The following is a 27,733-nucleotide window of genomic DNA, read 5'->3' as shown; positions in this document are numbered from 1 at the left end:
AACCTCTTATCAGTATTTTTCTCATCAGTTTTCCCTGGTTTACTTGTATTTTCAACCCAACGGTATCTTAATTTAGTATTAAATGACATTTGGGAATACTCTTCCTTCCTTGAAATTTCCATGCGAAAGAGTTTCCATCTGTCTGTGGCCTTTTGCCTTCATTCAGCAAGAGCCATTTCCAAGAACTTCTGTTTTCAATACCACACCAGAAAGGTGGGAGACCATACAGCTATTTCTGGTATGTGACATGCATTCATCTGTTTTTTTCTGGATCGTATCTCTGGAAACTGCCATATTTCAAAGAGTAGGCCCATAAGCACACTGAACTTTGCCTGATCTGCTTGAGTAAAACATGCTTTGAAGCAGCTGCCGCTTGACATCTGCGAAGGCAAATAATCGAGCTGAAACACGGTCACAATCTGTTACAGAAATCCCCATGCCTCTAACAGCCAGTTAGAAGGAAATGGCCAGAAGAGTATCGTTAAGCCTAATGAAAGATCCACCAAGGCAAGCTGGGTAAGAGTGCTAAATAGAGCATCTCCCGTACAGTCATCAGGTTTTTTGAGTTAAAGCTTTAATGCCTTTTTGGAGGTCAATTTGTTATCCATGGAACTTGTCGTTCCGTATTTATGGACAAAGCAAAAGGCACAGGTAGAGAAGATGCATGTTTTCTTTCCCTTGTCAGAGGTGGGGGAATTAGATGCTTTTTGCCTGATACATTTTACACATCTTAATGAATCTTGTGTGTCTTTTCTCACCTGCTTTTGAAAGATAACTTCCTACAGCAGATGGATCCCGTCCCAGCTCATGGCTTCATGGTGGAAGATTTTTGTGCTGTCTACAACATAAGAATGTCTGACTCCCCAGCAAAAACTTTGAGTTCTGTCCAGTCAGTATTTCTGAAGCAGTGAAATTACCATCTCACAAAATGTGATAAAGTGCTAAGAATTTTATTACAGTCACTCACTCCTTCCACATCCTTATTCTTTAATGGCAAGTATTCTCTTTCTCTACAAACACAAAAGCAATACGGGCTTTCTGGTTATCATTGGTATGTTTTTCACCCTTGCTTTGTGCGAGCTGTTACATCTGAGAAACATTAAGATATTTTCTTCTACGGCACACATGAAAGGAGACTGTTCAGCAACAGATGGATGCAAAAACAAGCCGTGTTTACTTCCAGCAATTTTCCATCCGTGGGCACCACTTTTCCCAGTAGCACAAACCAGAAGAACGGGCAGCGGGAAACAGCAGTTGGGCCACCGGGGATCCCCCCGCTACCCTTCTGGGGTTTCTCAGCACAGGCAGCACCGTCCGTCCTGCCTCTCCTTTGGAGGCTGGTACAAACATCCAGCGTAAATATTCCTTTTTCACGGTATCTGACGATTCTGTGTACGACACCCCGTTACTCGTGGTTCCTTCCGTTTATATGCTCACTCTCGGGCTTTCTTGATTTGGGGAAGACCTGGCTACAGCCCCCCCGTTTTTCCTGTGAGCGCAGCCTTCGCTCGGCCTCTTTCACGGAGAAGTGAGGAAACCGCACGTCGGAAAGACCTGGAGGTGCCCGTGGCGGACATCTTGTCGGAGGCAGCCCTGGTGGACTACAGTCCCCAGCATGCTCCGCGGCCGGCCGGCTGGACTACAGCGCCCAGCGTTCCCCGCGGCTGTCGCGCCTTCAAGATGGCGGCGCCCAGGGTTGGCTCGGGCCTGGACACGGACACGGACACGGACACCGACTCGGACAGCAGCGGCGGGGCGGCAGCGCGATTCCGGGAGGCCGCCTGGGACTGCGTTGCGCAGGCGGCGGTGCCGGTGGAGCCGCGCCGCGGTGAGGATCGGCGACAGGCTGGGCTCTGCTCTCCCCGCCGGTCTGGGCCGGCCCCCTCCGCAGCTTCTCCTGCCCCGGGGGAGCGGTGGTCAGGCGGGGGCACCTCTCTGCCGCGGTGCCCGTGTCGGAGCCGCTGGGAGGGGGGCTCGGCTCGGTCCTGCCGGCGGCCGGCTGTTGTGCGGCCTCCTGCCGGGGCCAGAGCCCCTTCCCGGGCAGGTTATATCTGCTACAGCCTGGCCGGTGGGAAGTTTCCCTTTCCCTTCGGAACTTTTCCCCCGAAGGTGGGCGTGGATTGTCTTTCAGGCATGATTCTTAATGCTGTAAAATCATAACATGCCAGAAAGTGGATTAAGGAGGTCCTGATCACAGGTCTTTTAAACTTGCCTTTACTTCTTCCTTTGTCAGGTGGCTTTAAAAAGGATCGGTTACAGCCCGCTCAGCCTAGCCTAAGGTATTTTTGTTTCTAGTTTCGGACTGATGTTCCACTGAAGAAAAAATTAACGTATGTTGTATTTGTGCTACTTATAGTTCATGCCTTGTGATAACTTCCTACTGGAAGGGCCTGTTCTGTTTTAGACATTAGTCCAGCCATGATCTGAAATGATGCTTGAATCTGAAAAAGCTAATAGTTTTTTTAAGTACATTTCTTATTCCTCTAGCAATGGGGGAACAGAGAAGTTGAAAACTTATTGCTGCTGTCAGTTTACAGCATTAGTTCCAACTGTCAGAATCTCCCAACTCTGCAAGTGTCTCAGGAATTAATCAGTACAGTTACATATAAAAAAATTTCTTTTTCTTCAAAAAAACATTGGAATCGCAAAGGCAAGCACTCGTCGGCTGGAAAGCAACACCTGAATTAGGAGCCTTGCAATGGAGGTGATGCTGTCCTAAGTTTGCAGCATTTCTGTAGGCTCATTTTCAAAGGTTGTCAGCCAGGCTACTTAATAAAATCCTCTTTCCTGGGACAGGTTTTGCATGAATTGTGGCAACATACAGAGGAACTACATGCAAAGGAAGGGATGTTGTGACATAATTTATTTGCTTTTTTAGGCTATTTCAATGAGAATAATAATCCAATTACTAATTATGATGGAGATGGCTAAATAATGTTTAGCGCTGTCTTGGGAACTGAACTGTTACTACTGAGCTATTTTCCATCTTTCTTAACAGTCTTCCTTATCAAGTATGAATTGATTACTAGAGGGCAGGAGATTTTATAGTCCCTTATCTCCTGTTTGGGCAAGAGCACCAGATGTTATTGGACTGGAAAAAGATAATAATAATTATTATTATTCTTTTAAACAGGCGTGAGGTGAACGGTCATGATGAGGATGGAAATGAGCTACAGACGACACCAGAGTTCAGAGCACATGTTGCAAAGAAACTGGGAGCAATGCTAGATGGGTATTGGCAAGCAATACTAAAATAGTTTGTTCTATAGGTCAAGTACATTGATGCTTTTGTGTGCTAAACCCAGGAAATTCAAGATCTGAGTGCAGCCTGGATATGGAGAAGTTTGTTTCTCTTCTTGTCTTCTTCATTCCTGTATTTAATGCAAACTTCCAATATCCTGTGAACTGACATGGCCCATGTGCTGTGTCCCTCTGGTAAAGACTCCCTGTGCAGCACTGCCTGTCTCCATTTTCCTCTGTGGTGAATGGGTAGTGGGGAGGAAAAAGTAGAATTTGGGTGCCTCAGCACCTTCATCATTGAAAGGCTTGCATGAGAATCTTTCATTTATTCTTACAACTTATACCAATACCTGATTCAGGCTTGTGCTGGTAGTATGCCTCTGACTGGGCTGCCACTGTCTTTATTGTGTAAATATGGCCCTGGAGAACTAGAATTCCTGGTGTTTAGAGCTGGCTTTAGAAACGCTGCTTTTAAGTCATTCTGGTGGCATGCACTGCGAATGAGAGAAGGCATGGTCTGCTCTGAAAGCAGAGAAGTGAGACAGCTTCACTAAGAAAAAAACGTAGCTATGTAACATCTCCCTGTAGTCTTGTTTTCTAGAAATACCCAACTTTAGCTCATTTTGCACAAACCTGTCTAAGATCTGACTGGGGTTTTCTGTTTAGTTTCATCACTGTCTTGAAGGACTCATCAGGACCTTCACAAACTTCTGTGCAACAGTCTGACTCTGCAGATGATGGTGAGTTCTAGTCACAGCCATTGTGGCTGTGTTGTGACATTGTTAGTTAAATGGTGACAAATGGGATGGATGCTGTCCATTGCCAGTTGTACACCCAACTGAGTAATAAGCATTTGCAACAGAAGAATTTCTGTTGGCATCCGTGAAGGCTGTTCCTTTGAAGCTGTGATCTCTGTGCCCCAAGTCCTCCCAGATAGTCCCAAATAATTGCTGTCGAGCACTATAGCAATAACAGCAGTGAGGCTTCCCAGGGAGATTGCTGTTGATTGCTTTCACCTCTGTTTTATATCGTGGCTAAAATTCCCCTTTACATATTTTAGGTTTTCGCCTCTTCTCTTCCTCTGTCCCTGGAGACTGTGAGAAATTGGAGCCTTGCCCTGCAGCAAGGAGGAGACAGCCATCTAGCTCCAGGTGAGGTGGTGTCAGATGCTTTGCTCCTGAAGTGCTATTGCATCCCACATTTCAGAGGCAGCTGGGACTCTCGCAAGGGATTAGGAAGCTGAAGAGCTTGAGAAGTGTGTATTTATGACTCCTGTATTTGACTAGAGCAGATTTTCTGTTTGTTTCTTTTTAGTGCGGGGGAACTATAAATGTTTGTGGGGGATGTTCTTTTCCTTCCTAGTGTGTGTAAAGAACACTTTGGCCTTCAAAATAGTTAAATGCTAACTGTAGGTATTGGTGTCTCAGAGCCACTGGGTGTATATCAGTTTTTATCATCTTGGATTACTCTGCTGTCTGTGCTTTGAGTGAACTCAAGGCCAAAGCGTAACAGAGCTTCCTTTCCTTTTGTTACCTTTCCAGTGACGTGGACAGTGACCAAGAGTGGCAAAGGTACCAGGAGGCTGCAGTGTCAGCCACAGACATTCTGAAGCAAAGTGCTTTTCCTGCACCGTCCCAGGATCCCAGCCAGGATCAGAGTCAGGGTTATGTAGAGCACAGCCAGAAAAAAAAGAAGAAAAAGAAAATTAGAGGAGAGAACAATATTAAAGAGAAAATAATAGACCCAGCAGAATGCAACCAGATCTGCAAAGATTTGCCACGGTTGGTGTCTGCAAATGGACAGCATGAGAGACAGGACAGCAATCATACAGAGAACTCGCTGTTGCCAGGAGTTGTGAAGAAGAAAAAGAAGAAAAAAAGAGAATGAAGATTTTGCTCTGCAAATGGCAGGTGATTATGATGGATGAAGGATGCTAAAAAAAACCCAAACAAAACCAAAACTAACAAGAGTTGCTGCAGATGAGGGAAAATTAATTGGCAAAGGTTCCGTTCTAAAAGCTCAGTGGCCTGCCTGAGAGTTTAATTAAGTGACTTCCTATGTTGTTGGCGTCCCTTGGGGAAGGGAACATTGTTCTCCTAGCAGAGCGGTTATATATGCTGCTGCTTATGCAGACCTAGCGTAAAAGGATTAAATACTGTGCATAGACTTGCGTCACAGAGGGATATAATCATAGCTGCATCCCTCCTGGTCTGTTTCTTCACATCACGAAACCAAATCTTGTGTCCTGGAGAAAGTATATGATGAATTGAATTTGGTTTACATGGCAACAGGTGATCAACTCCTTTTTCTCTTTGCCTCCTCCTAGATCCCTACTAAGAATAGCTTCAGCCTGTGGGAGACTCATTTATCAAAAGCATACTGTCAGATATCAGGGCCCCCTTATTTTTTTCCTGTGATCACTGTAACAATCCGTTGTTGAAACGTGCCATGTTACTAATCCCTCTGTAATCTGCACCTTTCCAGGGCCCCTGCACACAGAGTGTGCAGAGCTTATTTCAGGGTTGTTATAAATAGGTAGTTCTGTTCAAGTTGTGTCTGTTGAAATTTCTTTCCATGTATAGTTTTTTCATTCCATTCGTTGTTATTAAATTCTGCTACACTATTAGACTTGCTTAATTTGGCGGGTTTTGTACAACAGTGGCTTTCTTGCTGTATTCAGACGGCTCCCCCAGCAGAGATAAAGATGGCTGAAGATGGCTCTTTAGTTGCTTGGTGATCAACGCTATGAAATTGTTACAGGAGGGACTTAAGCCTAACTTAAAAGTCACTGTGTTTCAGTCCTTATTTTGGTTGCTTATGACTTTTGTCTCCCTGAAATACAGTGGTATTGGTAGCTTTCAGTATGCCTCTTAGTCTATTTATACTTCAATTCCAGTATTTCAGGAAATGACCTGTTATTGGATAAATACTCTTCTTCAGTATTTAAGATTGTTGGGTTTCAGTAGCTCTAACTTATTGGCCCTATTCAGACCAGAAAGTCAGATTAGAGAAACTGAAATCGTGAACTGTTGCTCTTTGAGCGTAGGAAAACCGGAGATGTTGTCTTTCCTACTGTAAGATCCTTGCTGGTTTTTAATCAAGAAAACACAGTTGGCATCCAAAAATGGAAAAGCTAAGTAGAAAATTGGCTTGTAATCTAACTGAATATGCCAGCAGAAGTTACTTGTCTTATGGGTAGTTAAAACTTGAGTATACTGAAGCTAGCACCTGGGGTTTCAAATGCATAGTGGTCTAAACATTACCTTTTGACTCGTTTTATGATTTTTTTTTTTATGCTAACTGGAAATTATGTGTATTTGCAACTGATGAACATGGGAGATTAGGAAATAATTATAGGATGGAATGCCTCAGAGAATCTATTTACTGAAATTAGTCTCTTATGGTTGATGGTATCTAGAGGAAGCTCTTATCAATAAAAACTGTAATGGACATCTGCAATTTTGAAATTTCCAGATGTGATAACTGAAAGAGTTCACTGTTGGACTTTTTTTTTTTTAATTCTCCCTTGTATCTTAACCTTTTAAGAGTCTTGAGCACAAGGATTTTCATCCATTTCACAGTTGAAAGAATAGCTCTGTTTTGGTCACAAAGACAAAAACCTGTTAATTTGGGCTTTTTTTAATGTCTGGCTAGTCACATCTTAGTGATGTGAACATTGAGAGTAAATAGAGAAGAGAGGAATAATTAGAAGAGGAACTATATAAGTAGATCCTTGGGGCTAAAAACCTTCACTTAGTGCAAGTAAGACTCTTAGACCCCAGGGTAATTATTTGCACATCAAGAACTACAGAATCTAGCCTACAGGGAAGCTAAGAATGAACCGTGTTCTGTACAATGAATTCAAGCTGACATCTTTATAGAGAACAACTGAAAGAACCGCTGCTCTTTGTGGAGCATGGGAACCCCCTAGGTGTGCAGGGACCACTGGGGAATGTCATCCCTGGCTCATTCAGCAAGACTCACGAGATGAGAATCCACGTAGTTAATGCAGAGAACTGGAATCTCCTTGCTGCTGTTAAACTTTAATTTCTGCATTTAAAACAAAGCAGAGCTATATCAAAAATAACCAAGCCATTTCCACTAGGATAGCATGATTTTAGAGCAGGTCATTTTTAACTGAGAATGTTTGGTATTTTTGTAGTTAATTAAAGGATTTGTAGCTTGTAGCCAGTGATCCCATACTGACAGGCTTGGGCCAAGCCATTCCTGAATCTGTTTCCTGGTGATTTTTTCATTAAAGTCAGAAACCAGGTTCTCATGCTTGCCTCCAAGATACTATTATTTCTCATATTTCCCATTGGTGCTTCCTTATAGCAAAGGAGGTGAGTGTTTTAAAGATGGTGTCCCTTCTTCGGCAGCCCAGCTTTGCTCTTTCCCGTGTGGCTTAATCCAGTGTTGGCAGGTTTGTACAGGCCCAGCTCGATGAAGGCTGAGCAGAATGAAAGTCCCATCCACACCCTGGCATTTTTGCCATATTGCATTCAGTTCCCGATCTTGATGGGATTCCTTCTTGGGCAGCCACAAAAGGATGTCTGGTCGTTCTAGGCTGGCTTGTGGGATTTGGGTTTGCTTGTTTTTTGGGGGGGGCAGTGAATTTTAGCAGTGCTAGCATCCTCTTTCCATGGCTTCTGTCTTGAGCCTGAGACATCTGAGACATCTGCGACATCTCTTCTCATGGAGGCAGCTGAGTAAGGGATTTGTATGAGGCAGTAGGGGCTGGAGGTCAGCTGAGCGCAGCAGCCTTTCCTTCCCACGGAAGGCAGTGGTGACAGTGATGGCAAACACGGCTGGAGTTGCACCTGACAGGTTGGTCATGGCAGTCACCCTTGAGTTAGTTGTCTTTATTACTGAGTGGAGGATGCCATCTGCGTGGAGATGAAGGTCTCGATGACGTTGTGAGTGGATGGCAGCAGCTGACTGTGGCTGTTGGCGGAGTCAGAGCTTTGGTACAGCACCAGGCTGCTGGAGGACACTGTCAAAGGCACAGGCAGAAGTTAAGTACAAATTCTCACTGCAGTCCCCATATGTGTGCACACACTCACATTTCCAGCATGACTGAACTCTCCTGGCATAGGGGCATAACTCCTTTTTCTATTTTGTGTGCCATTATATACCTAGCTTAAGTCCACAGCTAGTCTGAAAACGTGGAGGGGGACAACCGCTAGAGAGTTCAGTTCTGAGGATTCTAGTTGATTGTTAATGTCCTAGTTCTTCTCTTAGAATTGGGAAGATCCAGCTGGAGTCTCTTCATGAGGGAGTCTTGGGTTTTTCAGCCCTGAAAACTGCCCACAGGACTGAATACTCATGGACACTGATTTTGTCAATATTTTTATTTTCCTCTCTAGATTCTGAAGAAGGGTCCCATTTCCACAGTCTGGCCCTGTGTAGACTGTGCTCTGAATCTTTTCCTTGTACCAGCTTTTCAAACCTCCCAGGATACTGGTAGAGCCCTCTGAGAGAATCGTGAGCCCCAGTTACCCTTTTCTAACTGGATTTTACAGCAAGAGAAACTAGGCAATACATGGTTTAAGATAATAGTGGCTGCTGCTCTTACCAGCAGGGCTTGAGGTGAGGCGAGGGCCTGGCTGAAGGTGCTGGATGGTTGTGTCTTGGTTCTGTAAATGTATCGTTGGTGCCTGTGACACTGGCGTATGCATTCCAGACTCTGTGTGAGTCTCGGAGTCAGAGGTGAATGCCTAGAGAAAAGAAAGTTAATGGTGCCTGGTTTCTACATCCCTTCTAACAGGCATGAGAGGAGAGTGAGCAGGTGCTGTTTCCAAGGAGATTAAATACTCCGTGATGATGCAGTGAAGAGCTTGCTCTAATGCTGCCAGTATTGCAGCTGGTACCAGCAAGGCAAGGAGGTAAGAAAGATCACAATGGCATAGACCACACACCCAAAAACTCTTTGATAAGCAAGGAGGTACCTGCAGACCTGTGCAGTTCTAAGGTGGGGGAACAAAGGCATGTGCTAAAGGCTGTTACCTGTTTAGTTGGTGTCAGGTTAGTCAGGGCGCTGAGATTGGCTGTATCTGTTATCACCATGGTTTGTGGTAAGAGGCCTGTATGTGTGTATTGGGCCACTTCAGACTTGGGGCCGTAGAGAGCTGTGCATGAAAGAAAACAAGATCATGTGGATGCTGGAGCTTTGCATGAGACTAATTTGGTTGAATTGTTCTCATGCATGTGGATCTGTTGTCTGTCTCCAAAACAGTGGGAGTGGAGGGACAGGGAGATAAATGCAATAGAAAAATAATTTCATAATTAGAGCAACAATAATCGAAGAGGAAAATAGAGTGCTGCAAGCCCAAGGACCCAGCAAATGCTCCAGAACAGTCTTTTTGTTTGTTTGTTTGTTTGCTTGAGCAAATGAGTTCATGTTCTTACCGTGAGGGTTCTGTATCTGGGCCATGGTTGCCATGAAGGGGCTCTGGTTGATGTGACTCTGGACTTGCTGCATGAGGGGCTGCTGGTAGGATGGGTGCAGTTGCTGGGAGAACTGGACGGGCTGCAGGGTAGTGAGGCTGCTCCCCATGCTGTTTATTACAGGTACGCTCTGGGGCTGAGTTGAGGCCAGGCCTGAAAAACAAGGACTGATGACAGTAGTGTTACACACTATGGGAGGAGTGTGGCTGCTCTGCAATAGGGGCATCTGAAATAGTCATCATGGCAGGCCTGTTGTCGCAGGGTGATTTTTGGATCCTGTTTTTCAGGTGTTCTGTTTGTTATCTGTGATTAAGAGTAGATTTTGTGCCAGTGAAAGCAAAGTGGGAGCATGCGAAATGTACCATGCAGACAGGTACCATAAAACCACCTCTGATTTCCAGTGTTTGTTCCTGTGTACATCTTTGTGTACTGGTATAGATCACTTTCCAGTTTAGGGATAACCTGATACAGAGTTCCACTGGAGAGGCCTTGCTCAGAAGTTAACTCAGAGTGTCATCTCAGAGTCCCGTTCATTTTATGATTATTTTTTTTTATAAAGCTGTTGGCCACAGAGAGAACTATGCTGTAGCTCTCCAGCCACATGGAATGGAGTTTCAGCTCATTTTGCTTGAGCTGCCAGATTATGGAATTTGGACCACTGAGAAAGAGGTAGAAGGTTTCCCACGTTACTACCCACTTCCCACGTTACTACCCATTTCCCACAACTGTCCAGACCCTGTTCCTGTAAATCAGCAAGTCTCTCCAGCACTGAGAGACTTCCACTGTGTGGTAATCTCCATTTTTTTTTTTCTCCACAGAATTAGAATCCATATCATAATCTTGGGTATAAATGAGCAAATGGAAATTAGTTCACAGCTGTCACCATGGAACAAAATAAGGCTTCTTTCTTCCTGGGGAGAAAGTGTAAGAGAAGAGTATACATTTTATTTTCCTTTATCTAATAAGATGCACTTTGGCAGTAGATTAGTCCTGGAATGAAAAGAAATCTCATGCAAGTCCAGAAAAGCTGTCAAAGTGATAAATATAAAAAAAATAGTCATTACTGCTGTTGATTCCAAAGGCATATGCTGCTTTTTGCAGGAAGTAGAACAGGATGTTGTGTCTTTCAAGCACTATGAACGTGCTTCAATTTTCATAGTTCTAAGGAAGTATTACATTTATATTTGGGGAGATGCAGAGCAGCAAAACAAAACATTGGTATAGGAATAGATTGCAGAAGTTCCTTGCTCTTAAGACTTGTGGTTTTGCATGTAACTTAGTTCTAACATGAATAAGGAACATCTGTCCCTTAATTCCATTGGTACTCACAAGTAGTGCTGCTGAAGATCCTTAGTGTTTGTGACAATTCCCCCAGATGTGTATTACTGCCAACTTAGAATTACCTGCCTCATTTTCAGAGACAAAAGCACTAACAAGTACAGGTAGCTCTTCATCTGAATCCTAATAAGCAGAGTCATTACAGAACACTACTCACCTATCACCAGGGTGGAGGCACCTGTATTGGTGAATGCTGGTGCTAGGGATGAGGTCTCACCAGCTCCAATTGCCATAACGCCCGGCAGTGATGCCATGATAAGGTTCTGAGTTTGCTGGCTCAATGCATGTGGATTTTGCTCTAGGCTGTGTAAGGCAGTCAGGGTGCTGACAGGAGGGAGAGTTCCTCCAGGAGCTGAGACCTGCGTGAAAGGAGGACTGTGAAAATGCCATCTGGAGCAGTTTGAGTATGGAGAGTCCCAAAGCTGTGATAAAATGTCCCTCTCCCTCTTCCTGCCTGCTCTGACCCCTTGCTAACCAGAAAGACTTCACATTTGCTTGTCTGCAGTTCCCCTGTGCTCATCAATTAACTAGCAAAGGTCAGCTGTTGAAATACTAAGAGTAAATCCTTGCTGTTTTAGTTCTTTCACATTTAAGAAATCATAAGGGTTTTACAAACAAGAATGAGATTAGTCCCACTGCATTCTCTATAGGGAAAGTTTATCTTCTGTTTTACAACTGAGGGTAGAAGATGATGCTCAGAGAAATTAAGAGGCTTGGGTAGTTTACATAGTAATTTTAGCTGCAAAGATCAGCACAGAATCCAATCTTTTCTTGTTCAACTTTTCCTCTGAGAAATGCCTGTAATTTCCCTTTCTCCCAGCAAGTGTCTTTTACTAGTCAGTGAGTTTTTCAATTGAGATTTTAAAGGAGCTGCTGGAAAGTTTCCTTAGACTTTTTTCTCATACAGTATGTTCTTCATGCTGTATTACCTGGCAGTTCCCTGCTGTTAGGGAGGAAAAGTACCTGTTAGATAGAACAGCACTGTTTGTGCTTGTGCGTCTTGCTGATCCTTGAGTCATTGAGAAATTTAATAACTTGACTGTTTTCTCAGCCTCTAAAATGAACCACGTAACCTGTGTCTATGCTCTAATGGGGTTTTGAGTTTGCAGGGCCCTTCAGAGACCTGTAGGTGAAGTACTGTGGAACAGCAGAAAAGCATTCTAATAATTTGCCTGACAGAGAAAGTTCAATGCTTTATACTTTTTTTTTCCTCCCCTCAGACAAAAACCTGTAAGGAATCTTTAGTAAGAATAAGCACCAAGAGGTTAAACAGTGGGACAAATCACTTTGATATCAATTTTATAAGACAGCTGTAGAAGATTTTCAGCACCTCATGAGAGACTTTTCTTTCTTCAGGAAGAGACCAGAAAGCCAGCAAAGTGAGTGACTGACGAGATTTAAATCATACTCATTTATAGCAAACTTAACATTGCATCAGGCTGGTATGCACTAATGCAACCTTCTGCCAACTGTTTCCCTGTAAGCAAGGGAACGTGTGCAAACTGAAAATTATCAGTCATGTAGTTCTAGTGCTTCGTTGCTAATTATGTGGGAAAAGGTGTAGTCAAATGTCAAAAGGAAATTTGCTTTGAGAAGGCAGATTGCTACCATCTAGATATCCAGTACATGTCTCCATGCTATGTGCTGCATACAAGCTGTTGGGCTTAATTTTTACAGGTAAGATAGATATAAGTATGTGTCTCTGTTCTGTTAATCCCATTGGTGGCTGATCAACTATCTTGAGACGTCTAGAGTTCAAATGAGAGTTGGAGATGAGATGAGAATCTCACTGGGGAAAGGAGGAGAGGACAGGGTTTCCTAGGAGGAAGGAAATCGTGTCATATCTTTTCAGAACAGGCTGTTTTGATTGATTGTAAGGAAATGGCTATACTTCTTGCTTTCATGCTCTAATACATGTCCCCACCAGCAGTCTAGAGACCACATGTATCTCAGGACTGCTCATATTACATGGTCAGTGCAAAGTGGCTATGTAATATCTCTATAAGAAGGTGGTTTTAAGAGTAATCTAGGAAAAACTACTTCTGAATAGTCCATATTGTAACCACAGACAAAGGACCTGATGTCCTTCAGTCACCAGAACTTAAGTATACATCACTTACCAGCTTAGTGTCTGTACTCAGTAGGTTCTGGCTGGGCTCTAGTCCGGGGGGAGAAACCTGATGCAGGATGGTTTGGGTGGTCACCATGGAGCTGTTCCCATGGTGGTTGCTGCTGGAGGACTCTGCCTCGCTGGCTGGCTGCTGGTTGTACCTCACTCCTGCATCACAACAGGAGGGAAACTGGCTGTCAAAAATGAGAAACTGAGAAACTTTGGCAAGCACTAAATTCAGTTTCCTTCACAGGCGCTTGCCTTTAGATGACTGAAGCAGAGACAAGGTGGGTAGTAGGGGAACCAGGAGAACAGGCTTTCCTCTGTAACTTGGCGCAACTGCTTCCTCAAATACTGGCTTTAATGTATGGCTGCGTGTGCTGCAGGGAGCAAGCACGGTTCACAAGAAACCACCCTTCTGGATGTGGGTGTAGAGAGGAGAGAGTCTCAGTGAGATCATCTCTTCCCAGAATAAGAGCAATTACCAGCTCTGGCCTATGAAGCTGAAAAATCTCTGCTCTGAATGACCTTTCCTGATGCCTGAAAAGTCAGTCACAGAGTCTGACTGTGCTGATATGTATTGGAACAAGCAAGAGGCACACACGTGAGTGAAAGGATACAGAACTGACTTGTGATGGCAGCCAGTGGATGACTCCTTGAAAGGGGATTACTGCCTGCCAGCCATGAGGGAGTGCAGGATGTCAAAGAATAAGCGAGGAGATTTGGCTGAAAGTTTTGTTACTGAACTCTGTCACCCTTGCTATTCTAGCTGCCCTCCTCACTCAGACATGGTCTCTTTGTCACCGATGCTCTTCCCTTGTAGCAAGTCGTCTTTTTCTATCTGTAGATTTGCCTCCTAAAGGGGTGGACTTGGGAGATAGTTTTGGTGACTAAGTTTGTGTAGGTTCACCCATGCCTCTTTCAGATCGCCCTCTGGTTGTTCCTTACCGTGAACTTTGCTGGGTGAGAGAGCAGATGGTGGCTGGAGGGAAGAAGAGTTGTGAGGAGTTAGAGGGGGAGCAGAGGTGGGTTGCGGTCCGCTGAAGGTGTCCATGGCCAGCTTGTGCCGGAAAGCCTCCTCCTTCCTGCGATTGGCAAACCAGTTGTAAACTCTGACTTCTGTCACCAGGTTTGAGCCCAGTCCCTGGGCCTGAGATGGGGAGACACCTCTCTGAATACACTCTGCTCTGTTGGGGGAGAGCACAAGAAGAGCTTTGCTGAGCCGGGCTTAGTCAGAGACACACAGTAAGTGTGCAGCCTCAAAGCAGCTGTCGTCTGGCACACTGTGTGGAAGGATCCTGGCAGGTATAGCAAGACACAAGGCGTTACTGATCCTTTGTGGACAGTTGTGGCATTTCATTCAAATGTGGCTGGTGTCAGTGGTGACATCCACTGCTGCACTGTTAGCCTGCCTCTCATAGGTGCTAGCAAACCCCAAGAACACAGAGTGGCCCTGCTGTGCCCCTCTTCCTCAGACACCCATCTTTACCTGTTGCACTCTTCCACCAGTGCCTCTCTCTCTTCTTTGCTGGGGTTTTTCTGTCTCTCATAGGCTTGGAACAAGATCTGTTGTGAGGCAGGACCCCATTTAAAGCGGTTTCTTCTTCCCTTCTTGGTGGGCAGGTCATCTCCCATGGGCTCCTCTGTCAGGATACCCTGGCCAGCGTGTGTGAATTCTGCAGGCACAAAGGGGCAAGGGAGTTTGCTTTCTGGAAGCATTTCCAATAGTTCTGTCTATTTGGGTGCCTAGCAGGCCCAATGCAGCTTACCCTTGGAGAAAATCTCATACAAGACAGAGGGCTGAATCGAAATGGGGATGGAAATAAAGTTCAATAACCTGCTAAAACTGATAAGATGTTCCTAGCAGGACCATATTTACCTGTCCTTTCTCTTGCATGCATTGCATCTCTGCTCCAACCTTGGAGTTGTGAAAGCAAATGCAGCTGAGTTTAGAGTAAGCGTGACTGGAGTCCTGCTTTCCAAAACCATCCAAAGGCCAAATGTCTCATTTTACTTGCAACCCACCAATACAAAATTAAGACAGACAGATTCCAGATGGCATCATGAATGTAGAAGTGATTCTGCAGGGATGACTTCCCAGTGGGTGCCTGTAATGAAGGGCCTTAGAAGGCATAAAGTGATAGCCTGCAGTGGTTTTTCACAAGGTGATAGTCCACAGTGGTTTTTCACAGTGAGTAGAGCAGCGTGCTGCTTTTTGCAGCTAGAGGAACTGTTGCTTTAGCTGAAATTGCAAAAGCATAGTTCTTGGGCAGAAATTCTGTCTCTGTCATCTGTCCACTATACTGCTTTAGTCTGAGGATGGGTGTAGAACTCTAATTGCAAATGTAGAATATTTGCTTCTCTTCAGCCAAATGGAGGGTGGGGTGGGTGGCTGCAGGCTGCTTCATGAGGGAGTGTTTTTCCATGTACTCTTTGGTTCACCTCACCACTGAATACTAACCTAGACTCCTCTAAGCTTCCTGCTAAAAGTGGCTTCTCCTTGCATTTTTCTTTGATAAAATTAGGGAGTAAGGATTAGCAAGGGAGAGCAGAGACCTTTATGAAACAGACAGGAGAACAGTTGTTGCCATACTTACGCTGGGCCACCTCTCGCTGCTTGCGGACATACCAGGTGTAGAGGGCTGCCCTTTTTTGGGTCTTCATGGGAGTGCCCTTGTTGAGATGTTGTGAGAGGTGAGATTGGTTCAGACCAGTAGTGTCCACCACCTCACGCTGAGGGATGTTGTGCTGCTGGAGGTAGGATTTCACCATCTTTGCTACTCGCCAGGGATCCTCTCTGGAAGGAGCAGAAAACACTTCTCAGGAGAGAGAGATCCACACCTGCACTCAGCAGACCTGGATTCCAAGGCAGTGCACTGGTACCTCCTGAGGTGCACCTTGCATGTAAGTCATCACCATTGTGTTTGTGAGCCTGGAGCGGTAACTGGTTCCATAAGGGAAGGCTGTTCCTCGGCGTGGTACCTTGTTCATTTTTGACCCTGAATTCAGGGTAAAAACTGCATGGCATTAGAAATGAAGTGCAAAAGAGGTAGCACTAGCTTCCTTTAAACTGTTCTCTGTAGGCACTTTGATCTGCCCTTAGAAGGGGACTCTTCGGTTATCAAAGGAATTTCCCAATACATAGCCAGAGTCTTTGGTGACTGTGCTCATTTGTATGCAAGGTTTTGGGCTGTTCTGTCTAGGCAGTTGTCATCTGTAAATGATAGAAAGTGCTGACCAGTGGTGTGAGCAAGGAATGGCCCTTTCTGCTGGAAAGTAATGTGAATATAAAGCATTTTCGCTGCTAGTGAGAAATGGTATGAGGAGGGAAGTGATGTTGCATTTCAGTATTCAGTTGGGTGTTTTATGACTACAGATCTCTTTTTTTCAGCATTGACCTCTCTCTTCCCTTTCCCTACATAACTTTTCTTCTCTAACCCCCTTTCTTTAAGGCATAGGTGCTTTGGGTAGGTGTACTTAATTTTCCAAGACAGATTCATTGTGCTATTAGGCTGAACCTCGCTCATGCGCTGATTCTGGTCCGGGTTGGGTTGCCTTGCAGTGATTCAGGAAATGAAAACAGGCTTTAATTATACTGTGACGTAATTGCTATATATGCATATGTGTACACCAAGCCATCCAGGATTATGTTCTTGCACATCTGCTACATGTTAGTCAAACACTGATTCAAGTCTAGATACACTCAAAGCTTCTAAGCCCCATAAAGAACAACAGGCAAATGACTAATTCCTCCTATTGCAACCCTCCTTTGGAATAACAGCTGAGGGAATAGACCAATTTGAGACCTACTCACAAAACTTGAGAAGCTAATCTGATTTGGGATTTCATAATGAATGCAAATCTCTGGCTTTTAGGATCTCCAATTAGAATATCCATGAAGGTTCCTAAGGAAAATAGAGAAAACATGACTGTGACTTTGTTGTGAGTATTGATTTCACCAGAGCTGAAAATCACAGTAAAAATAAAGATGTGAAACCAGGCAGTCTAAATCCAAACTGCAGGAGCCTCTCTACAGAAAAGCCTCTGATTTACTTTTAACAAAGAGCATCCTTCTGTGCTTTCTATATGAAACATCTGGTGGCAATGGTTTGCATGCTGTAGAAATGCACTGGTGTCACATCCAACACCAGCATCAAAGGAGCAATAGGGGGAAAAAAGTACCTAGGATTGTGCAGAAACCGTCACAAGAACACACAGGTCTGAGCAACAGGCAACAACTGTACTGTTCATTGCTTTGTTGACTCGGGAGGTTGCAAAGTGATAAAGAGGACAAAGTCCACACCTGTTCTCTCAGTACAAACACCCTTATCTCTGTTCCCCTGCAGCCTCTCTCCCAGTGGCTAGGTAGTTGAGGAGCAAGCTCTGCTGCAGTTAAAGTGTGACACAATCAGTGTCAGTTACAGCTTTCTGAAGAACCTGCTTTCTTAAAATAGGAACATTTGTTTCTCTTTTATGATGGGATGCTTGCTATAGAGGCTTCTATTTTCTAGCTTCTTCCCTTAACCGTCTTTGTCTTTCAAAAGCCTCAAACTGGGCTGAATTTACAAAAGCTTTTCTTTCCTCAGTGTGTTGTTTTTCTGTTTTCTTCTCCTGCTGTCCAAACCAAGGACCAATCTCCTCCCTTTGTATTTGTGATAGTCTATCCAGCACCTGTACCCTGAATTCATTACACAAGTCCCTATACAAAGGAGAAAAGGATCAGACTTGGAAACTCTGGTCTCTTAGATTTGAGTTCTAGGTCAGATGGGAAGAGGAAGGACTACATTATCACTGATGGAAACCTCTGTTACTTGTTGATTGCCTTCCTGTGCCCCAATCATGAGTCACTTTTGTCTCCCCTGTTGAGATTGTCACTTTGCGGTAGGAATAAAGCAGGAGGTATCCATGAGTCTCTTCTCACAGTGGTTAAAGCCCTGTGGTTTTTCTGTCTTCTTTTGAGACAAAGCAGGGCTTAGTGAGGCAAAACAGTGCAGGGGAATCTTAGTACAGTATGATTTCATAGGACAGTTGTATGAAATCCTGCCTACCCTGTACATTGTCAAAGCACAGGCTGTAATATCAATGCAGCAATTCCTTTCAGCTCAAGGCTACATCACAGAACAAGTGATGGCAGTTGGTCAGCTGAACCCTTGCGTGAACCATTGCCCAAATACGTAGTTCCACCTGCAGAGCCTTCGCCATTGACTAAGACGTTGTAAGTTGAAACCTTCACTCTTTCACTGGCGGTAAGGCTGTCCTTGACTGTTAGAGGGCTGGATTTAACCCTAAACCTAGTTCTTCTGGTTGTAGTTGCACTAAAATCTCAATTGCTTCAGTGAGTCAGAACTGCAGAAATGGGTCTGCCTTGGTCAAGCTCTCCTTCTCTATTTCCAAGCCTGTTTCCTGCTTTTTAGCTTCCCTTCCTCCCCAGATGCAAGCTGTCTCCCCATTCCTCTCTTGTCCTCCAGGGTCTAATCTCTGTCTCCAAATTCTTCTCACACAGTTAGTTCTACTTCCTTCTTCTCAAGTCTTGCTCTCCTGCTGTCAGTTGCTTCTTGCCATCTGAGCATAGCCCCTTTCTGTGGCTCATCTCAACCACAGGGGCCTGGGTCCCCTCTCCATGCAAGCTTCCCATTTTCTTAGTTCTGAGGTCACTTTTTAAGGGCGTTTTCACCTCCCTTTTGTTACCTGAACAATAAGTAACCCAGGTAGTTAGTTATAAACTCAAAGGGACAAGAGGCTGGTTGATAATTTATAGCAACATCTCAAATTTAAATGGAAAGTAAATATCAAGTTGTTAGCATTAAAGAAAACCCATACCAGAGAGCTGGAGATGTAACATTCGGGGACCTTCTCCCTCTTTCACTCTTCCTGACTTTTCTCTTTCTTTTTCCTTTGTTCCTTTCTTTCCCCTCCTCTTCCTCATTCTGTCTGTCTCTCCTTTTCTTCTTTCTTGTTCTCAGGCAAGAGGAGCCTTCATTTCCTTCAGGTGGGTTCTGAATTGCTGCTTTGGACCAGACCTTGCTTAAACAGAGGTTCAGAGCTGTGAAGTACTCAGGACCATCTTCTGGCCCTTTCTTCTGGAGCCTGCTAGACAACCCTCACTGATGTCAGTTGCACAGCCTGGAGCCGGGCTAGGCAGAGAGCAGGGAAGGTAAGACCATCCCGGCAGGGTTCCTTTCTATTGAACTTGGCCTGGTTTGCCTCATCTTGGCTTATATGTGGAAATAAAGGGGTGTGGCAGCTTCATCTCCAGATTCCCCAGCTACAGCCATGCTAAGACACTGCTTACATGGGGAAAAGACCAAACCTTTATCATTACATATCTTTATTTTCTTTTTTCCTCATGGAAAATATGCTTTTATCCCTGCTTCCAGGGGAAATCTGTTGCTTATCTCAATTTCTCTCTTTCTAATGGAATTTCACCCCTTGCCCTACAGGTGAATTGTTGCTATACCTTGCTCTATTTGCTGTACCTGCAGTAGTATGATTTGTCCCTTCCCCCAAGGTAGCCTCTCTTCTTCTTTCTACTCTGGGGAGTATCTGGGAATTACTCCACACAGGTCTGTCTCCCAGCTGACTTATTTATTCTTTATCATAGATGCAATTTGTTTTCTGTGTGGAGTGATATGGAAAGTATGTTTTTATTCAAACTGTAAATCTATGGAAGATCAGTGAGACGAGTTAAAGGACAAAATGAAATTATGTTAATTCCTTACTAGAGAAACCTTTGTCTGAACTGTCTTTAGCATTTTTTTCTGTAGGGACAAAATCTAATCAATACTCACAGGTGCGCCCAGTCATGTGGGTGTATCTTCTCTACATCCTGTTTTACTCAGCTTTGACTAGTGCTTTCCAAACTGTGGTTTCAACTTTAGTGGTCCTGTGAGGACATACTTGGTCTCTTGGTGCTATCATTTTTTTCCTTTCCAGCTCCTGGAAAGCCTAGCAACAGACACTTTCCTGGTTCTACTCATAAGCAATGGCTGAAGTTACCACAAAGAGTTTCTTTTATCAGTAATAGCTGCGTACAAGTAAATCTCTCTGTTAGAATGTGGTCTACAACATGAGACTAGGAGTTGTTAATAATGCCCAAAGAGGCTTCTGCCTAAAGGCAGAAGTGCCTCCATCTGGTTTCTGGATTTGAAATCTGTGTGTAGATGCTGAAATAGCTTTGCAAGCACCGAAGTTTTACTCGGAATCCCTGGGCATGGAGATTCTTGCCTGCCTGCCTTTTAGCTATTGTGGGGAGTAATTTCTATTATAGACTGTTCTGCCCCATCTTCCAATAGTATTTTAAGGACATTACATTTAGGCCTCTATTAGCGGAAAGGTTTGTTCTTAAAAACAAAAGAAATTTATTAGTAGGTAACAAATGCGTACATATTATCAAACCCTGATACTGGTTCAGGTGCTTTGAATACATTCTCAGACATACAGTTGCTTTTTTTTAAATTTTTGACCAGAAATTTGAAACATGTCAATACAGACTTCCTACTATTTTCATTTTACTGTGACTAATTTTGATCTATTCTATTCCTCCATAAGTATACTTGTAATTTTTTGCTGAAACTGAGGCTTCTGGTCCCCTCATACTGTCCTCAACAGCAGAAGTGAATTGCATCTATTCTGATGTTTCAGAATAAATCTTTGCAATTAAGACCCAGTATGAGGCTTAGGAAATCCTTGTTCTTGCCCAGTCCTCTTTGCACTATCTTAGGGTTTAAGGTAGGTCATAGAATCTGTCTGTACCTCAGTTCCCATTTGTAAAATGGGAATGCTACTCAACTGACTGACTAGAGAGATATGTTGAGACCATTCATTGGAAAGCATTAATATCACAGGTTTGCAAGAGAGATCTAAGACTGTTGTGCTGAGGCTGGTAGTAAGCACAGGAAAGACTGGCAGCAAGCTCCTAGAAAGGCAGGGAGGATCAGAAACCAGAATTCATTGTGAAGTGAGGATGGCAGGAAGGAATTCCCTCCATCTGTGTGTCTGTTCTTAGATCGCAGCGGATGGCATTTCAGCCCTGCTTCACCCATTCATTACAGAAAATGGGGCAAAGCCAGCTGCTGCTCTTCAACTTTCATGGCTTCCTTTGTGGAGAGATACCTGATAAACCATCAGAAGTTAATGATCAAAAAGCTTATCAGGGTCTTTTCATCTATAAATTTATAAGACAAAAGAGAAATAATAAAGCCATTGGATAATTAGTAACTAGCCAGGGCCCGCCCGGTGCCACTGGGCTCAAACTACCCCAAGACCTGTACGCAGACTCAGGAAGATGAGAAGGAGACAAGGATGAGGGGAAGAAAAAGAGTGGAAGGGAGAGAGAGAATTAGCCAAGAAGACAACAAAATGGGAGGAATAGCAGCAGAGACAAAAGTATGGAGAGAAGGGAAATACGTAAAAAGATCGGGAAAGAGGTAAAGGGAACAGAAGAGACTAAAAGATGTGACAGAGCTGGAAGTGGGGAAGAGAGGGGACACAGTACTGGGCCAGAAAAAAGACTGAATTATTGGGAATGTTTTCCCCACCCAGGTAAGAGCTGATCCAGTGAATTTTCCTCTGTTGGGTATTGCAGAGTCATCAACTCCCAATCTGCCAGGGAGCTTCCTTCTCCTAAGTATTTACAGTGAATGCTAACATTTGTAATGCTGTTTTTCTAGCTCTGTCCTTTTGTGGTAGGATTTGATGTTTGCTTCTTGTTGTTACGTTTTATGTTAATTTCCTTTGCATGTGAAAGGGAGTGATCAGAAAGCCTGAGACATTCTCTAGATGGATTTTAGTTGTAGTGAAGATTTTCAGTGCAGGATGTTGCTGCATCCTTTTGTCTTCTATCAGCTTGTCATTTCAAAATACCCCCAAAACAGATAGGCAAGATTCTGCTTCTGTTGTGATAGATAGGTTGGATGGACCTGATCCTTGCTTGGACAAACCTCTTAAGTTGCCCACGGCAATTGTATCCCAGCAAGAATCCCAATTGGGAATCCTGGTGAATGTTTCTCTGAGTCTGTAACGAGGCTTATTGGTTTGGGGAACTCTTCCTGTCTTTTGGTTTCAGGAATGCTTGTATGCAAAGGCAAATTTTTGTGGCAGTAAAACCTGTAATTGTTGCTGCGTATGTACTTCGCATCTGTGACAGACAGTGAATGGTAGGCTGGAGTGTTCTGCCCAGGTTTTAACCTCTGCATGTATTTGGTGTGTCCTCTTTCTACAAGAAAAATCCCCACTGAAGTCAGGAGAACTTTGCACTCACAAGAATGACAAGAACAAGTTCTCTGGGTTTGTCTTTGACCAATAATCTATACCAAAACCCAGTAAAAGTAACAATATTAATCTCCTTAAATATAGCAGGGAAACATTACAACTTCAGTTTACCGTACATCCTCAGGCAAATGCAGCACCAGTTAAGAGTGACCAGATTTTTTGGTGGTGTTCCCTCCCCCCCCCCCCCCCCCCCCGATGGCTGAAATTGTGAATCCTATTAAAAAATTAAATCCAACGTTCAGTCAGAGAGATGCAAGTTATACAGGCCTCGGACTGTTCTGAAGCCTGGCAATATAAGCACTTCAAATATGTTATCAGGCTCCATGGTTCCCTTCATGCATTTTATGTGAGATGAAGGGAAAGTTTGAGCATTTATAAAGAATTTGGGGAGTGTTTTGGGGCTGCTAGTCCTGGTATGGCTGAAGCCGGTCTCTGTGCAGCTGGATCAACTGTGAATAGCAGGGACACTGAGCGGAATGGGAAAGGAAAGGAGATTTAGAGGGAAGAGTGCAAGAAAGCAGCAAAGAGGAGCAGCAAATCTGTCCTTACTGTAATAGTCTGTCCACCACAGTCTTCTGGTGAGCAGCCTCCTCAGGGCTCAAGTTTTCCAGCTCCTTCATTATTGGAGGGGTAAATTCTTCCCCATCATCGGAGGTTTCATCTTCTGATAACCTGGACTCCCCCATTCCGTTGGGGAGGTTGGGGATGTCGGGACAGGGTTCCCCTTTCTCTGTCTGGAGGGCATTGATAGCGCGCTGACTTTCACTCTGGAGCACGTAGGGTTCCACTTCGCTCAGTGCCTTGATCAGGGTCTCCTTGGTTAGCCCCGACTCCAGCAGCGCTCCCAGCAGCTCCACTTGAAGATGACTCAGCTTTGAGACCATGGTCTTCAGGCTGGTGTCTCTTGGATTTGAATTTCAGGTTATCCTGCTTCCAGCTTCCCTACACCATCTTCCCGAGGTAACACGCCCGACTGTCAGGAGAGTGGGCACAGCACAGCCTCCCGCCTTTACGCCCCCCCCAAAAAAACAAAATACAAAATTGAGCCACTTCAGACCCCCCACGACTGTCCTGAGCCAGTGCTGATAAAGGGACCCTTGGCTATCTGTTTACATTGGAGCAATGTAAATTCTCCAAGGTTCATACCTATCTGTGTGCTTAGCAAGTTACTGAACTTTGGACTTCAGCACCGCAGCAGCAGTTCACAAAGTGCAGAGGGAGAGAAAGCAGGGGGAGGGGGAAAGGGAGGGAAGCAGAAGGGAGAAGGAGAGTAAAATGAAGGAATAGGAGGTCTGCAGCATGGAAAAGAAAAGGAAGCTATGGAAAGAAAACTAGGAAAATGAGGATGAAGTGTGACTTATTTCTGGCCCCATTAGTTTTATAGAAGGAAGGAGGTGGAGTACCCAAAAGGAAGAGGTGTGTTTGGCTGTGCATGGTTCAGGAGAAGGTGCTGCCGTTGGAAGATCGCAGAGCCCACTCAGAGCTGTGGCAGTGGTGAAGTTCAGCCAGTCTCAGCCTCTGCCAAAGGCTTTGGGCTGAGAGAAAGCCGGACTGGCAGCTTCGCTAGCCTTTGTGCAATCCCCCAGCAGAGAAGTGTGGCCACTGGGTTTATTTGAATGTTTCCAAGACTCACAGGAGGTTCTGGAGCTCCAGCTGACTTCTGTGGCAGAGCATCAAGTGTTAAATGACTTTTTCACTTCTGGCCTTGGTGTGCTAGGTATCTTAACATGCAAATACTAGTACCTCCATTATAACTTGCTACGTTTATTGCTTAATTGATGAGCAGGAGTAGTGTACCCACATAATTCAGGGGACTATAGGGCTTGCCCCACTGAGCTTGTGATTCAAGCATGTGACAAGGTATAGCCCTAGGTGTTGGTTCATGCTGAAAGTCCCTGTCCTATCATCAATTGCCCTGCTTCTCCTGAGGAGTGCTCTGGGTAGGGTTGTGGTTCCCATTTATCATCTATCTCCATCCCTTCTTGATACCAGCCCTGTGCTAAGGTTCTGCTCCCACCTGTTGGGCGACTTCTTAAAACATGCTTGCTAGTTTGGTTGGAGTCGCTTAGCGCAGTTCTCAGGGAGTCCTTATGACTAAATTGTCTTTTCTGGTCTGAAAAGATATTAATGAATCTATCTACTTTGAGTGGCTAAATTAGGGAATAACTTGATGTGCACATGTGGACTTGATGCAGGAGTGTTTCATGCAAATGATTCTTTGTGTGATCAACCGAAGAAGGATTTAAAACTGTTCTCAGTGGAGGTTTTCTAGGGGCAGCTACCTGTCTCTCTTTATACGCTCCCATCGAGCCTAAGCTAAGAGGAGCCTAGTAGGACTGTCCCCAAACTGGGTAATGTCCCAAGACAATGCTGCAGAGTGACCTTGGCCCCTGTTTTCCCTTTGTGGGCACCATTAGCCATGCTCTCCGGGCTCCTGCAACAACATGCTAAGTCAGCAGCTGAAGGATAGAGCTCCTCTGCAGGTTGGACCCCCTCCTCCCTCCAGGCACAGCAAGCTGCAGTCGGGCTGCTGGGCTGACCCTCTCAACCAGGACTGCTGTTAACTGTTAGCTTTTATTTCAGATGGCGACTGCACCCAGAGTACCAGGTCCCCTCCCTGCAGTGAGTTAAAAAAGCTCAGATGGATACAGAAGACTTTCTTTGTGTGGCTAAAAAGAAGTAACAATTTGGAGTCCATGTAAAAACATTAAATGTAAGAAATTTTCATGTGAACATTAATGTAAAAAGACATCTCTAGTTTATAAAGAATTTTGTTTTGTCATACTCCTAATAAAGAGTATTGAAAGAATGGTCAGCTTTATTGGCATTGTCCTATCAATGTTTTGATACAATTTCCATGCATTTTATTTTTTTATTACAGTTTTTCTTATCCGCCCCCCAGTAGACACACCAAAATTACTGGCTGATAACAGTAATTGTCAATTACAATATCCAGCTGTGACTTATAGTTCTGCATGATATGTCCTTATAGTTCAATGACTTTGCAAACAGAGACAACAGATTGTGGGGTTCCTGCAATGTGTGACAGGAGATTCTGTCATACCACGTTACTTATTTCTGTCTTTCTTTGGCATGGTGATTTCTTTTACCTAAACTAAGATGGAAAATATTACCATTGTTCTTTGTTTAAAAGAGTGTCCAATCTCTGTTCTGTAAGTCTGTATACATGGGGAGATAGACCGTTAAGTTTAGACAAAGAAGAGCAATGTTTGCCAATGAAAACTGCAAAAAGAAGAAAACATAGCAAGAAATTATCTATCTAAATTGCATGGTTTCAAGGATCCCTTATGTACCCAGAAGTCCTGTTGCTGTTGCTTCTGTTTGCCTTGAAGACCTTCAGCTGCAGAGGCATTTAAAACAGCCTGTCTTGAAACCAGTGAACTTTGAAGTCTATAAAAACCAAACTGAACATCTGTTTGTATGTTAGGACCTCACTGAATGCTACAACTGGATGCCATGTGGAGAATCCTTAGCTGAATATGGAAACCTTTCAAATACTGAGGAGGAGGTAAATATTCTCTATCACTTTATCCTGAAGGGCTTTTTCCCTTGGTCTATTAAATTGTCCATTTTAAACCATAGGAGCCTGGACAATTAACAAAACAACAAGTAAACTTACACACTTTTATCTTTACATCACTGTAACCTGCTGGACTGTGCTAGTGAATGGTTCAGCACTCCATTAAGTATTTCAGGTTCTTCAGTACAGGAAAACCAGTGAGCTTTTCAGTGTTTCTTAAATGTTATAAAGTGCTAGTGGTCAGACTGAAGGAGATTCCTGTTGTGAATTAGCCAGTGCCACGATACTCAGTGGTGAGGTAATAAGAACAGCAGAGCTCAAGGGTGGAAGCTGCAAAGCTTTAACCAGCTAGATGATAGACCTAGTAGTAGAGCAAGAGCTAAATTGTAGAGTGCCATAATCCAGACAACATTCTCCTGTAACTGAATTGTACTCAGGGATTTTGCCTTGAGGGTGAATATTTGAAAAAAAAGTCTTGGTTTTGCTATATCCATTTTCATCTATTACCAGTGCTTAGTATATGTTGATTTTCTTAATTGCAACAATTTGCTGGGTCATGACTTGATTTTTCAAGTCACCCTGACTAATGTGATCTTGGCAATTGTGATAGATAGGGGAAATTCTTGAAGTTTGAAGACACTGAGCGGCACCTGCTTGTTTTTCTCATGTTTGCAGTATCTGTTTTTGTATTTTTTTTTTTCCCTGCAGAATTGCTTGGTTTTACTTAGATGTAATTAATGTGGTGGTTGAGACCCCTCAGATTCAGTGCTTCATTGACAAGACATAAGCAGCTTTACAACACTAAACTTGTCAGCTTAATAGCAAGCTCTCGAACGCTGTTACATTAACAAATGAGTTTGGATGCAGATTGGAGAAATGTATCAATTAGTAATCACAAGAAGTCTGTTTTCCATTTTATTTTAATGGCAAGTTTAATAAAGATTATTTAAACACGTTCAACTACTTTGCATCATCCTACATACACTTAAATCCAACTTCTATGAGTTTTTTTTAAAAATTATTTTCTTCTCCTGATGTAGCAGACTGTGATAACACTGTGTCACAGCTATCTTATAAAACCGGGTTCCTGGCATTCTCCCATATCCTTCCAGGCAAGGATGTCTTGGGTTACTCTAATGGAATTCTATCTTATTGGTAAATAATAGTCTGCCTTGATTAACTGTTCCAGTGTAATCCCTTCTCCCCTACATGTAATAAAGTAGTTGAATTAGTAATTAAGTGGATTACTTAACACTTAAGAACAACTGCATGAGAGTATAAATGGGTATACAATAGGAAAATAATTCTTATTGTAGGCTTATTCGTCTGTATTCTGCTTATTATACTAGGGCAAAACCAAAGTAACGGACAGCAGAGTCCTGTGAACAGAATGGAAGGCAGAATAGGCTCCCAAAGCCTGACTTCTTGGATCAACACCATTTTTACCTTTGATGTTTTCACTTACTGAATTATATCCATTATTAAGTGTATGTGATGAAAAATACAGTAATTTGCTGGGATAAAGCTAGTGTAATGTGGCTTCAAGGGGCATACAGAGAAGGAAAAAGCCCAAGTATATTTATGATGAAAGTGCTAGCAGAGGGAGCCTGTATAGTTCCCCAAATATGGAGGTAAAATTGCCATCGGCAAAAGAAACACAGAGAAATGGTTCTTCTAATAATTCTTTACCATTTTCCTGTTCTTCCTGCTGAGACTGCTAAATGCTTTGTTGGCCTGAATGACATTAACATCATCCCCTCCTTGAAATGTGAGAGCTATTATTATAA

The 27,733-nt window shown here is 43.7% G+C and overlaps 2 protein-coding genes across 5 annotated transcripts; one reads left to right on the top strand and one right to left on the bottom strand.

The window, feature by feature from the left end:
* The first annotated feature begins 1,431 nt into the window (after nucleotides 1-1,431).
* On the top strand, nucleotides 1,432-26,900 carry C7H12orf43 (chromosome 7 C12orf43 homolog). 4 transcript variants are annotated; one of them, XR_007506635.1, is made up of 9 exons: nucleotides 1,432-1,828; nucleotides 2,234-2,279; nucleotides 3,134-3,232; nucleotides 3,907-3,980; nucleotides 4,301-4,391; nucleotides 4,782-5,150; nucleotides 19,099-19,289; nucleotides 24,989-25,118; nucleotides 25,854-26,900. XR_007506635.1 is itself a non-coding variant. In XM_049804750.1 (6 exons), the coding sequence occupies exons 1-6, from the start codon at nucleotides 1,681-1,683 to the stop codon at nucleotides 5,125-5,127; spliced, it is 804 nt and encodes a 267-aa protein (XP_049660707.1). In that variant the 5' UTR covers nucleotides 1,434-1,680; the 3' UTR covers nucleotides 5,128-6,749. The 4 variants fall into 4 exon arrangements, 1 of the variants encoding a protein (XP_049660707.1); XR_007506637.1 differs by lacking the exon at nucleotides 19,099-19,289 and adding an exon at nucleotides 9,008-9,125; XR_007506636.1 differs by lacking the exon at nucleotides 19,099-19,289 and having other exon boundaries at nucleotides 1,433-1,828.
* Nucleotides 7,263-24,126, bottom strand: HNF1A (HNF1 homeobox A). The gene is made up of 10 exons (XM_049804749.1): nucleotides 22,955-24,126; nucleotides 15,733-15,932; nucleotides 14,625-14,811; nucleotides 14,084-14,322; nucleotides 13,146-13,303; nucleotides 11,183-11,384; nucleotides 9,649-9,840; nucleotides 9,247-9,368; nucleotides 8,816-8,957; nucleotides 7,263-8,233 (listed from the first exon to the last, which is right to left on the bottom strand). Exons 1-10 carry the CDS (start codon nucleotides 23,287-23,289, stop codon nucleotides 8,106-8,108), a joined length of 1,905 nt encoding a protein of 634 aa, XP_049660706.1. The 5' UTR covers nucleotides 23,290-24,126; the 3' UTR covers nucleotides 7,263-8,105.
* Nucleotides 26,901-27,733: the final 833 nt, after the last annotated feature.

Source organism: Accipiter gentilis, chromosome 7, assembly GCF_929443795.1.
Source record: "Accipiter gentilis chromosome 7, bAccGen1.1, whole genome shotgun sequence".
Classification (NCBI taxonomy): domain Eukaryota; kingdom Metazoa; phylum Chordata; class Aves; order Accipitriformes; family Accipitridae; genus Astur; species Astur gentilis.
The sequence above is the reverse complement of the archived record's forward strand: the minus strand, read 5'-3'. Positions and strand labels throughout refer to the sequence as shown.